Here is a 12,713-nt window from a genome sequence, read left to right on the forward strand (position 1 = left end):
TCAGTTCTACTCATTTTAGAAGTCTCTGTAACTCAGATTTTGACTGCCCTGTGTAAGGACTGGAGCATGGACTTGCTGCTGGCCATACTGTGGGCTGTCCTTGCCCATGTCCTTGGTTGTGCACTCAAGTTGGTAAAAACATTCATTACATAGACATCCAATGGGATTTTGCCATTGACCTCAGCAGGGCCTGAAAGGCTTACTGTGGGCACCGTGTGTGAGATCTGATGGGGCTGAATTGCAGGCTAGGGAATGGGCTGTTGGGTGTGCAATAAAAAGTGGAAGTGGGGAGGGATGAAGAAGGATGGAAATAGAGTTTGGTGACCACCAGAAATTTTTAAGTTTACCAAAGCTGTTTTTACTGGTTTATGTGAATGTAAAAATCAGCATATGGTCTAACCTGACTCATTTAACCATATTGCTAAATATAATATTTTTCTTACCCTGAATTGATTAAAAAAAAAAAAAAAGTTTGCTTGGCAATGCTGTTAAATGGCAGTGGTTTTGGCAGGAAAAGCACACAGTGGGGGATAAGAAGAGAAATTCAAATAGTTGTCAGTGGGGGAGAGGGAAACAGCTAAAGGGGATTGAATAAAAAAGAATGAATAGATACAAGCAAACTCTGGAATCTCACTAGTAGCTGGATGTGCAAATCAAAGAGCACTTGTACGAGTGAGAATACGAGTGCTCTTTGAATGGGGGTACAAAGTCCCCCACTTCTGTTTCTCACTTCTTTTCCTACATGGTTCTTGCTTTAGAAATCTCCACAAAAATCAATGTTGTCATGGAATGGTTTTCATTGGAAGGGACCTTTGAGGTAGCAGTGGCTACTGGAAGGGCTCTCCTGTTCCTGCTCTGTTCTTCCTCAGACATCCCTTTCAAGCATGTTGATCATTATGGCACTTTCTCCACAAAGTTTGGAAAGTGCCTTTGCACAAGTGCTTTCAGCATTTGGTAGGATGCTAAAAGAGCACCAACTCTCCTTGCTTCCTGTTTCTTCGTCTTTGGACTGGGACCTGGCTGCCTTAGGCATCAGGTCTAGTACTGAGTAGTAGTGAGTCTTGTAGTTTAGTTTTGAGAATTGTAGTTTGATTTTTTTAATGCAAAATGTTTCTCATCCTCCAGGATCTCTGAAGAGCCCCAGGGATATCAGTCCAGGGAGTGTGATGGGTCAATAAGAAGCCAAGAAGATGATGAGTTTTGGGTTTGCACTATTTAAGAATGGAAGGAATAGGAGTAGGGCACAACAGGATGCTAGACCATGCTTAACAGGAGGCTGTAGGAAGACTCTCCAGTGCTAGTCACATCTGCCAGTGTTCTTGCCCCTCTTTCTGTCTCCTTTGGAAATTGTTAGAGATCTGTTTTGTGTTTACAAGAGATAAAACTCCTAAACAAAACTCAAAACCAACCAACCAAACCTCACCCCCCATGGACTTCTTACCTTTTTATCATTTAAGGTAAACATGCTGGAAACACTGAGAGAAAACCAGTATCTGTTGGGGAGAACAAATAAAAGAAATAAATGGAAAGCAAAAAAAAACCCAACATTTTTTTTTCCTTTCAATATTATGCATGTGTTTTACTGCCAGGCATTGTCATCCTCAGAATCAAGAACCCTGTACATTTTAGGAGTCTAGGAGGTGACAGCTGTATGCTGTTACTGCTGGGCATGTAACAGTGTGAGAAGGGCATGGGTTTTTAAACATTTTTAATTCTTTCCTGTTCTTCATAGCTGGTTGGGAAAGATAATGTTCACAGGGCCATTTATAAAGCTGCAAAAGTTTATCTTTTCCATTAAGAAAAGTGACCCAAACACCCAGTTTTTCTTCCAAGGAAATACAGCTTTCCTCCTCGCCTCCCCTAAACTTCAGGAATGGATGATGATGATAATTTTTCAAAATAATTTCCATGATCTCCATGTTACATTGCCAGCAACCTAGTGGTGTCTGTCTCTTCTATTCTGTTTGCTCTGCCAGTGATGAAAAGCTCCTGGAAGCCATGTCTTGCCAGAGATAAAATTACTGATGCCAAATTTTTGGCAGTTCACTGTGTGACCAGGCAGCTACAAAATATTTTTAGTAGAGTCTGCCCTTTGATTTTCATGATTCCACAGAAATCCCCATTTAACTACAGATCAGTATAAGGAACAGAACATAATTGCCATAATGATCTTTTCTGTATACCAGTGGGCCTGTACTGAAATATGCAGAAAAATCTGGTTTCAGTGTTGTTGTTTTGTTCTTTTCTTTGATTAGATTTCCTCACCATGGTGGGTAAGACTTAAAAGTAATATTTTTTTTTCTTTTAAGGTAGAAAAAAGCATGATCTAGAGTTCTATCTTTGTGCAGTTTTTGTTCCGTCTGTAAAATTATTATATTTTGTACTTGCTGCGGTCACATATTTTGCTCCTTTTTTTTTCTTTTGTTTTTGTTTTTTGGGATTTTTATGTCAGAATGACTGCATTTTGGAGGTGTTTGGAATCAAGTGTGCCTGTTTTAACATTGGAACTACAGGAAATAATTTTATGGTTACTGATAGGTAGGAGTGAAAGTTAGTGTGTTAACTGTTGCCTATTTGAGACAGTTACAGGAGTCCTCTGATTCAGGCTGTGCAGATCTTCTCTGTTTGTAGTCAATTTTATATTCTTCTGGCAGCTTTCCATCCTACCTTTGCTTTATGTATGCTTTGAGAGAGGCAGAGTGTTCCAGAATAGCATTTCTAGTCCAGGACCTGCAGACTTCTGCTTCAGTTTCTCTCCTTAAGAGATTTCTAAGAAGACTTTTGGCATATCACTTATCTTTTCTCTGCAACTCCTTTTTTTCCTGAAAGAAAGAGGACTGTAGAGAGTAAGGTGATAAAGAGGCAGTACACTACTTGGATGATTTGAGATATGCAAATACTCAGACTGCTTGTGCCAAAGAAATTCAGTTTGTGGTAAAGGAAGATTTAAAACCCCTAATTTTTAGTCAAATGGTAGATGATTTGAAAGTTGCAGAGAGAAACAGCAACTGAAGAAAATTGCACAGTTACCACTGCAGCTAATGATGGTGACAATTGCACTCTGGGATTTTGGGCTGCAGCTTTGACATCTTTGTGCTGCTTCTTCCACTTTTCAAAATCTTTGCATGGCTTCTTGCAGTAGAGGCGTACCTTGGGGTTAGCCTGTCACAGTACTGCCAGCACAAACGTTTAAACAACATTTAAACATGACAGTAACTTATTTCTGTAGATAAAAATAGTCACATTTGTTTGGAGTGTCGATAAACAATGCAATATTGAAAACTGCAGAATAGTTAAGAGCTGCAGAAGATACAGGAAATCACATTTTCCTGGGAAAATGTTCCACACTTCAGGCTCACAGCCTGAACTGAGTTTAATTAAAAAGCTAGGGAGAAATCTGAAAGAAGCAGCATTAGGCATGGAAACAAGATTGTTCTTGTTGCTTGGAGTTTCCTCCACTCTTGATGTTCTGAGGCATTATAATTCAAGTTAACCTCAAAAGGAAGAAAGAAAGAAAGAAAAATCAACAAGCTACAAACATATGGTTTCTGGCTTCCCAGTACTTGTTTTATTCCTCTGCCTAAAATCCCAAACAAATTTGCTCAACAAAATAACACTCCAGAAAGGTGTTTTTTAAAAACTGATGTTTAAATTACCTTTTTTTTGGCCTGTCTTCTGCCCAGTTTCATTTCATGTTAACATATGTGAGCAATCTGGGATGTATCTAATGTCAAGTTACTCTACAAATGTGAAATATAACCCAAAAATATATTATGAAGTAAATAGTTGTAGTCTTGAGAGTGCACCCAAAAAAGCATTTCTTAGCTTTCTTCCTCCTCAAGAGACAGCCTTCCCTTGAAGTCTTCCCTGAAACATAGAAAATTGGATTTTTAATGAGGTGGGTCTTCAGTGAACTTTTTGGCATCACGGTCTGCCAGTGTGAGTGTAGACTCAATAACCAAGTCACTGGCACAGCTTAGTAGAAACGAGGTCCAAGTCAAACTTCGGTTTGCTTTCACATGAGGCAATATGCACGCTCCCTGTTCCTGCTCTCACAGGCCTCCATGGAGCTGAAACAAGGAAGACTAATCCCTTAGTCCTCCTGCTTTTGCAAATAATCTTTTGTTTCATCAGGATACTGAACAAAAAAGTGGCCAGCTTTCCACGTTTGTTCTGTGCTTCCCAGCTAGTCTTTTGATCTGAATAGATACTGGACAAGGAGATCATTTAGGCAAATTATCTCTATATGTGCTTTGCTTACTGGTTGTTTCAAGAGTCAGGGCATACTGACCGCTGCCATGTGAAAGTAGTATTAATGAGCTGCTTATCCTAAACCAAGCTTGCTTGCTACCCTACAATGATTTTGGTGTTTCACAAAAAGGATAAAAAAAGTAAATATCTGCCATCAGCCATGAACCAGATATCAGAAAAGTCTGGGTTGGAGGAATGCTGTGAAATCCTAATGGCGTGTGAGTGACCTGGGCAGCACAAAGAGTTTGAGACAAAACCCAAGATGATGCAGTGTGTCTGCCCATGGGCTCTTTGAAGCTACATTGAGTCAGTATTAGGCACAGGTCATGTTCTTGCCTAAGTTTTGTAAAAATGTTGAGCCCTTCTCTATCCCAGTCTGGATAGACTGGGATAGTCCAAGGATCTTGGAGTACTAGTATAGTTAGTGTAAAGCTGTTTTGTTTAAATTTGTGAAGGTACATTGCTTTTTAGTTTATCAGTGAAACAAAGCTAAAGTACCACCACTTACAAACAGCTGCTTTTCAAAAGAGGTACCTATGGCTAAGACCTCTTTGTAGGAGAATGCCTCATTCATTGAATACCACATATTCCACATACCACATACCAAACATAGTATTTTTATCATTTATAACAATATTATTATTATTATAGGTGTTCTAAGTGTAGTTGTCACCCTGCTTTCAAAGAAAGCATTAAAAAAGTAGCCTCACCTCAACAATTAATTCAGTAATTTACTTTACAATTAGAAATGTATCTGCTGGGTAATAGTAAGGAAGTCGATAGAAATTTAGATAGCACGGTCTTCTCTCAGTCTGGATGCTTTACTGCAACACAGTGATTCCATATGCCTTGTCTGGGAATGATAAAAAGATAGATCCATTTGGAAGTAAATGCAATTAAGCATAAAAACTCTTGGACTGGCAGTCCAGCTTAAAGCAATCAGGAAGGCAGTGCACACATATTGCCTCTGCTTTTGCTGCAGCCTGCCATGATTGCAGAGTGTTTCAGTAAACTTGCTGTGTCTTAGAACAGTGCTTTTGGAGATGGATAGGATGCTCTGCTGCTCTCAGCAGAGTGTCTGTGAAGGCAGCAGCTGTTCTGTCTTCCTTTCAAGGCTAGTGTCCAAAAATTGCACAAATAAGTAAATGAAAAGTTGCCCCAAATTTCTAGTACTGTATTGTTGTCTTATATGTTTTACTTTTATTTCTGTTATCTGTCTACACAAGATCTACAGAAGATCTACTTGTTACCATAAGAAAGGTCTCAAATGTGGATGAGTTTTGTCATCACCTGTTTGAATGGAAGAGTGAAGAACAGAGCATGAGGGGGACATGTGAGCAGGAGGTTTATGGGCTGACGGTCAGGGCCATTTAATCTCATGTCAGAATGTACCTGGCTTTGATACCTAAGTCACCCAGGACTGTGCTTTTCTGGGAGTGCAAATTCTGCTGCTTTAAACTTGTAGTGGGAGGAAGAGGCTCTGTGATGCTAAATGGTTATGATCCTCCACCCTGTTGAAACCTGTGGCTTCATCAGGGCTGAAAGCATGGAAAACAAGCATATACCTCATTAATTTGTATAAGTTATGAAAGGGTGGATGTCAATAGGATGGACCAGGCTCTTCTCACTGGTGTCAGGCAATAGGACAAGAGGCAGTGGGCAGAAACTGATGCTCAGGAAGTTCCACCTGAATTTGAGGAAGGACTTCTTTACTGTGTGGGTGACTGTGCACTGGAACAGATTGCTCAGAGGGTGTGGAGTCTCCCTCACTGAAGATACTCAAGAACCATCTGTGCTCAATCCTGTGCCATGTGCTCTGGAATGACTCTGATGGAGCAGGGAGATTGGACCAGGTGATCATTGTGGTCCCTCCCAACCTGACCCATCCTGGCGTTCTGTGATTCTGTTTGCAAGGAAAGCATGCAAGTGCAAGGAATTCTGTGTTCTTACTTCCCCTGCCCTTCCCTGATCTCCTCTGGGTGATGCAGTGTGGGAGGGTTGCCACAGGGTGCGGGAGAGGGAGATGGAATCCACCAAATACTTCCATAACATTGGGTAGTGATGATGGACAGGGTCTTCCTGCCTGGACCATTTGAAATCCACTGCTGAACAGTTTAAATGCCAAACTGCTGTTTTACTTGTGGGAGACCTCTGCTTGCAGAATAAGAAAATAATGGGCCAGTTCCTTAAACAAAATGCCTGAGTCTCCCATCAGAAACTTAGCAATAAGGAGGATCATAAGAACAGGTGAAGGAGGTTATCAACTAAGATCTCAAGGATCTGGGCTTGGTCCTTTATTCTTTAGTGATTGGTTCATCAGTGATTTGGGAAAAGGAAGGAATAGTGATGTGGCAAAGCTTTTCCAACTATTCCTGTATAGACTTTCATAAGAAAGACCCTGGTCTTCACTAGAGAAGAGAAATGGTAAAACCAATGTCTGTGACAAGCCATCTTTCGAGAGATGAGGATGTTGACAGCCACAGTCTGCCATTGCATCATTGTTGTGGGCAAATAGAATGTTACAGTTGGAGGTTGCTTGGTGCCTGGCATCTGGTTGGTAATGTTTTCCTTTTAGTTGCCTTTAATTAATATTTGCTGAGTCTTTTAAAGTCGAATGTAGGGTAAAGCAGATAGTTTGCGTAGGTACATTGTCTGATCCTCTCTGTGGGAAGATATGCTCTAATTAGTAAGAACAATGGAGTGAAGCAGGTAGGCAAGCGACATGTGCCTGTGGATCACAGGCACCAGTGGTGGAGATCACCTAACCCTTTCTACTCCATCTTATCTTGTCAGATGCTTTGATGTACTTTGGGAAAGGATTGCAGGCTCTGCTGGGCTCAGGACAGAATCAAGCTGGTGGAAGTAAATTTCATTGCTAATACCAGGGGAGATTCTTCCCAGAGCATAGTGAACAGGGTGTTTTTGGCAGAGCTTTTGTTCAAGTGGCTCTCATTCTACCTGTGTCCAAAAGTGACCCTCTCCAGCTATGTTAGTGGTCGTTAACCACATTTTCCATCCTGTATATGTCCCTTCTCCATTTAGGGAGGGGATGGTGGCTCAGGGTTGTCCCCTTCTGCTCTGCCTGAGAGAGAGAACTGCCAGCTGTGGATTAGCAGTGTGTGGGGAAGGCAGCCCACCCAGTCAGTACCATAGAGCTGTACACTGCTCTTGCGGGGAGGCAGCAGTGCTCTTGCATGGAGTCTGCGGATGTGGTGACATTCCTTTGCTTCCTTCCGTCTTGCCATGTACCACAGGAATGGTCTGACAATAGACAATACACTGTACTATCTCTGAAAAATATTTAGATTTTATGAATGTATTTAGGAAAGCATTGGTTGAAAGAATTTAAGGCATTACATTATTTATCAAAAGTGTTAGCCTTAGATAATACACATTAACCTCCATAGTTGTTCTTTATCTTCCCATCTGTACCTTGGTTTATATAATGAAAAATATTTTGTCAGTGGAAAGAGAGGTTAATATTTTCCAGCTAAAAGTACCTTTTATCTTGTAAGTGGTCAGATCTCTGCAGTAGCTGCCTGCAAATGCCACTACTTTGGAAGGAAGGAGTGGCAGGTGAAAAGTGCGTTGGATCACCCTACAAAGTGCAAGAAACAAAATATTTTTAGTCAAAGACTGTAGGGCAAAGCCCTTCTTTGTGGCAAAGAACAGCATGACATCTTTCATGGTTACATAAAGGAGTTTTACAAATAAGAAAAAGGACGCCTTTCACAAGGCCCAAACAGAGCAAGTAATGTGAGTGATATTCTATTAACCCTTCAAAAGTAGGGGTTAAGGTAGGTAATATATCTGCACTTTCAGACTGGCATTGTCAAATTCCCGTGCAAGATCCTATTCAGGAGAGGTTGCAGAGTGCAGGTGAAAAACTTAAGAACTTGGACAAAAAAGAGATGATAAACAGCAGGAATGCATGATCAGGGTTTTCTCACTGCAGAAATTTAGTTGTTGGATTCTCTGAGAATTACATAATAGGGCTGCTGTTGAAAAATTATTTAACTATCTTAATTACTCTTTTGTGTTAGAATGTTAAATGAATGCGACTTGTTTAAGGAAGGGAGGACAGGTAATAATTGAGCAGTCAGTGCAAACATTTATGCAGTGTACAGAGGTCATTCAGGAAAGTAAATGTCTCGGCATGTAAAATATTTTAATGCCATTAAATACATTGGCTGCATTTCCTCATGGTGAATGTTTTGTTCAGCTCTAGTCACCCCTCCCTAAACTAAACAGAAGTCCAGAAAGACCAATGAGAACGAGTTCTTTTAGCTGAATCTATAAGTAAAAAAAGCCAGATTTGCAGAAAATGTTCACAAATGGAGGTATCACAGAAGTAAGCAAATTTTACCATTTCTCATGAAACAGAACAAAAGAATAATTGATGAAGTTGAAAGGTGAGAAATTTTATAGCAGCTCTCTACATTTAAACTGCCCTTTGTCCATGGAACACTGCCATTTGTACATGTCTGAAATGAAAACTTTTATTCTGGTTGGCTTTAAATATATCCAGTGAACCAGACAGCACAGTTGTGTAGGGAAAATTACTGTATAGAGGGGAAATCTTCTCTGTTGGAGCAGTTGGGAAGGCTTTCCTTGATATGCTCTGTCCTATCCATTTCTCAAACCGTGGCCATGGTGGGAGGTAGGCGAGTGCTCTGCGTGGTGTGCAGGTGGGAAGGACTACATCAGTGCCTGCGTTCCTGTATGCCCAGGGGATTTCTCAGTGCAATTTGAACCTGACATTCCAGGGAGTGGAGATATTTTGAAGTGGATGCTTAAAACATGGATTTATATCCTCCCTGTATTTTCCATTGTCTGTTGTAATTCCCTGGGGCTGTTAATTATACATATAAATCAAACAAAGTCTCTGAGAGTGTCTAATATTTAAAGTGAAAGTCTAAGTCTTCCAGTGTCTGGCATGAATTATTCTTTTCAGGCCTAACAAAGCTGGCAGAACTTCAGTTAAGGGAAGGGCAGAACAATGATGTGTTTCAACTGTGTTTTATGTAATTTGTGCACTTTATGAAGGGCTTGTATAATTATTTTATCCCTGAAAATATGATGGATATTTTTCTAATGGGTTTTGAATTAAATTTGCATTTGAATCGCGTTATTTCCTTCAACAAATACATTGTTATCTCTGACTGAAATGTGGATCAAAGAATCACTTGAAACATAATACAGAAGTAGCGCTGCAGACCCTAGCAGCCTGAAAAATAATTGAAGTGAAGTAAGGAATGTTAACAAGCTCAAATGTCATCATCTTCCAAAAGCTGACATTTAAGCTGATCCTCATTCCCTCTCCTCCTTTATGTGGAATACAAAACCACATATATTTTGGGGTAACTAAAAGAAATGTTTGCTGGAGTTGGTTAAGAAACAGTGGACATGTTATTTTTGTACTAGCTTTTGTATAGCCACATATAAGCCTGTTCAAAAAAAAAGTAGTTTGTGTAGCATAAAGATGTTGGGGGAAGGGATAATGAGTTCCTACTGAATACTAATTGCCTATGAGTTGTTCAGGGAGACTGTATAAGAATGGAAGATTTGTTGTAAATTAGTCACTAGCTGTATTGTGCATTGCAGTGAGGTTAGACCAGAGCTGTAAAGGTGCCAGCTCTACAAAATCCTGATGATTCACTGTCTAACTTGGTGACTGTGTGAAGGAGAAATTGCTGTGCAGACTAAATATTATTGGAAAAAATGCTCCTCTAATGACAGTGTAATCTTTCTTCACGACACTTAAGTTTTAAACTCATTTGAGCTAGAAAGATGGGAGTGACAGATTTTGAGTGAGTTATCACTGCTTTTCCAGCTGCAACATCCCAAGGTCTGCCAAAATTATAAACGCTGAGAGGAGGGGTATTGCTCCGGAGTGATATAGAGCCCAGCAGATTGATTAATCCTCATAGCTTGGTGTTCATCTTTGGCTTCCTTAGTTCCAGCATTTTGCCTGACCTTAATTTGAGATCTTCTAACCCCCACTTTTAACATGGAAACAAAGCTTTGCAATAATTTATTTGCTTTTGAGAAGTATTTTCTCATTCCTTACCTGGCTCCTATTGTTTTCATTTGCATCAAAATGGAAAGGTGAGTTAATGATTCACTGGCACACAGTGACCTTTCAAATAGCTCTGGACCACGATGCAGCAGCTCAGCTCAAAGCTTTCACCCTTCAACCTTCTTGCTTCTGCTTTAATATTTGCAGCCTGATGTGTCTACATGCCTGGACGCCTGAAGAGAGCAAACATTTACAGCTTCTCCCTCCCCTGTGTTTAGTGGGCAATTTGATCCTTCTTTGTCCATTCGTTTATTCCACATTACTCTTAGGCTTGACTTGCTATTGAGAACAACACAGTGCAACTTTGGGAATCTGCTCTCTATTTATTTAGCACAAAAATGGACTCAGACTCTGATTCACCTTTTAATTACTCTTGGCCTTCCTTACCTAAAATGAGGATTCGAAGAAGGGCATCCAAACCAGGTAGAAAAAGCTATCTTCTTTTACATGACTCTTGCTTTACAGGTCTGCCTCCTTTTCATTTCCTGCTTCTGTGAAGGTGGCTCTATAAACAGCTTGTGTGAGGTAGATTTTTTTTTTTCTATCAAAAGTCCATCTCACTGTTTTTAATGCTTTTTTAGATAATGGAGTTGGAATTCTTTAAGTAAAAAGAAAGTATTTTTTTTCTCCAGATGATGTACTGTTCTTTACAATTGTTTTTATTTCCTTACTCTCTTAAAGCTTTTTTTTCCTCTTCTTGATGTATGTGTAGCTCTAACTGAACAATTATGACACCCTGGAGCTGCATGGGATGGCAGCAGCTGAAAAAGTTCTGCTGGGTGCAGTTATTTTCATTTAGGGAGAATTTGGTAATTCAGTTATGTTTCAACAACTAACAGGTTTTTGTTTTTGTTTTTGGTTTTGGTTTTTTTTGGTTTTTTTTTTTAATGATGAGAAAAAGCATACCAGAATGAAGAAAAAAATGAAATGGGTCACTTACTGTCTTTGCACAGTTAGACATTATCCTTCTTTGTGGAGAAATCTTTGGGAGGTAGGGATTATGAATACTGTCAGTATGAGAAAGTGGGGTTTTAAGGAGGCTCAAAGACACTGACCGGTAAATTTATGTAAGGAAAAACTATGATTGGAAGTTTTAATGAGGAAAGAAAATTTTTTACTACATACCAAAGGAAAAGAATGAAGAAAATAATGGCAAAAATATGATTTCTGCTTCCTTTCATAGAATTGGGAGGTTTTTTGTGTTTCAGAAAGGGAAAAAAACAAATCAGAGAAGTAAGATGCATCAGTGTCATTAAATGCAGTAAGCCAAGAGACTCATTTTTACACAGACTGAGACTCTGACCTAGTTTAGAGGGAAAAATGTGTACAGAATGCATGTTGTAATGTGCAAGGCACTTCCTCAACTTTTTCCTTCTTTTCATGAGGAAATCCAGAATTTCCCAACTGCACATGAGTTTCTGCAGTGTGTATGAATGCACATGCAATTTACAGAGATGAAATGAGTTGCAAGTTGCACAGTTTGTGTGTACTCCATCTCAAAGGAGGACTTATTTTATCTGTAAATGCTGTAGCTGTGCACTAATCCATCATTCACTTTTGTTTAGACAGATCTTTTTAAAATACTCGACCAGTTTCTAAAGCACTGGATACAGATGTGGTGTTTGTGTGTTACAGTATTGCACCTTATTTTCCATCCCTGTTAATAGAATACCAACACATGTGGCTTGTACACACAGCTGACCTTATATGTGGGGTTTTTGGAGCGAGAAGGTGCTTTTGGGTACCTGTGCATATTTCAGTGGTAAAGTTCAAGGGTTGGTTTGTGCTTGGCAGATTGAAATTCTGTGTGTTGATGTGGTGGAAGAAAGGCCTTTGCAAGGGGAGAGCAGGCTTATGATCTAAGCTCGTGATCTGTGTTTTTTTTCTCCAAGTGTTTAACGTGACCAGTTGATCCTGGCATGCAGGCGTGGGGCACCTAGCTTATAGCTGCATTTCATTCCTACAGAGGTTCAGGTCTCAGTGAACAAGAGACTTGCAGTGCCTGGCAGGAAGCGGTTCTTCCAGCCACTCCACAAATCATGAAATCATGAAATCATGTATCTGTGCTGGGTACTCCAGCCATTCTGGACTTTGAAATTTAATTGTCTACCCTTCCCCTCTGGGACATCAGGCTGTTGGCATCCTGACCTAGGGTTGCTTCTCTTGGGAGGCCAGGGAGCTGTGCAGACTGTCCCTCTCTTCGGAATGGACAGTCAAAGTTATCACACACCACTTCCGGTCATGTACATCAGTGTTTTCATATTTTAAGGCCCAAAGGTGCTCAGGCACCTTTCAGACTGTGTGTGCAGCCCTTCCCTTTCCCCTGAGCTGCTGGAGTCTGTCAGGAGCCAAGTGCAGACTTCTCTCCTTTGGGACATGCATT

At 40.2% G+C, this 12,713-nt stretch overlaps 1 protein-coding gene across 15 annotated transcripts in view; it reads left to right on the forward strand.

Moving 5' to 3' along the window:
* The window catches only part of ARHGEF28 (Rho guanine nucleotide exchange factor 28), a 124,230-nt gene that overhangs the window by 50,810 nt on the left and 60,707 nt on the right, over positions 1-12,713 (forward strand). Inside the window, exon 1 of one of the 15 annotated variants that reach the window (XM_038125505.1) lies at positions 9,522-10,359. The exons of 12 other annotated variants lie outside the window; for them this stretch is intronic. Coding sequence is in view for 2 of the 3 variants with exons in the window: in XM_038125496.1 (XP_037981424.1) it covers positions 10,669-10,753 (85 nt within the window). In the remaining variant the exon portion in view is untranslated. Of the gene's footprint in view, positions 1-9,521; positions 10,360-10,397; positions 10,754-12,713 lie in introns of those variants that run through there. 2 more of the 15 variants (XM_038125496.1, XM_038125506.1) reach the window with 2 other exon arrangements.

Source organism: Motacilla alba, chromosome Z (assembly GCF_015832195.1).
Source record: "Motacilla alba alba isolate MOTALB_02 chromosome Z, Motacilla_alba_V1.0_pri, whole genome shotgun sequence".
Classification (NCBI taxonomy): domain Eukaryota; kingdom Metazoa; phylum Chordata; class Aves; order Passeriformes; family Motacillidae; genus Motacilla; species Motacilla alba.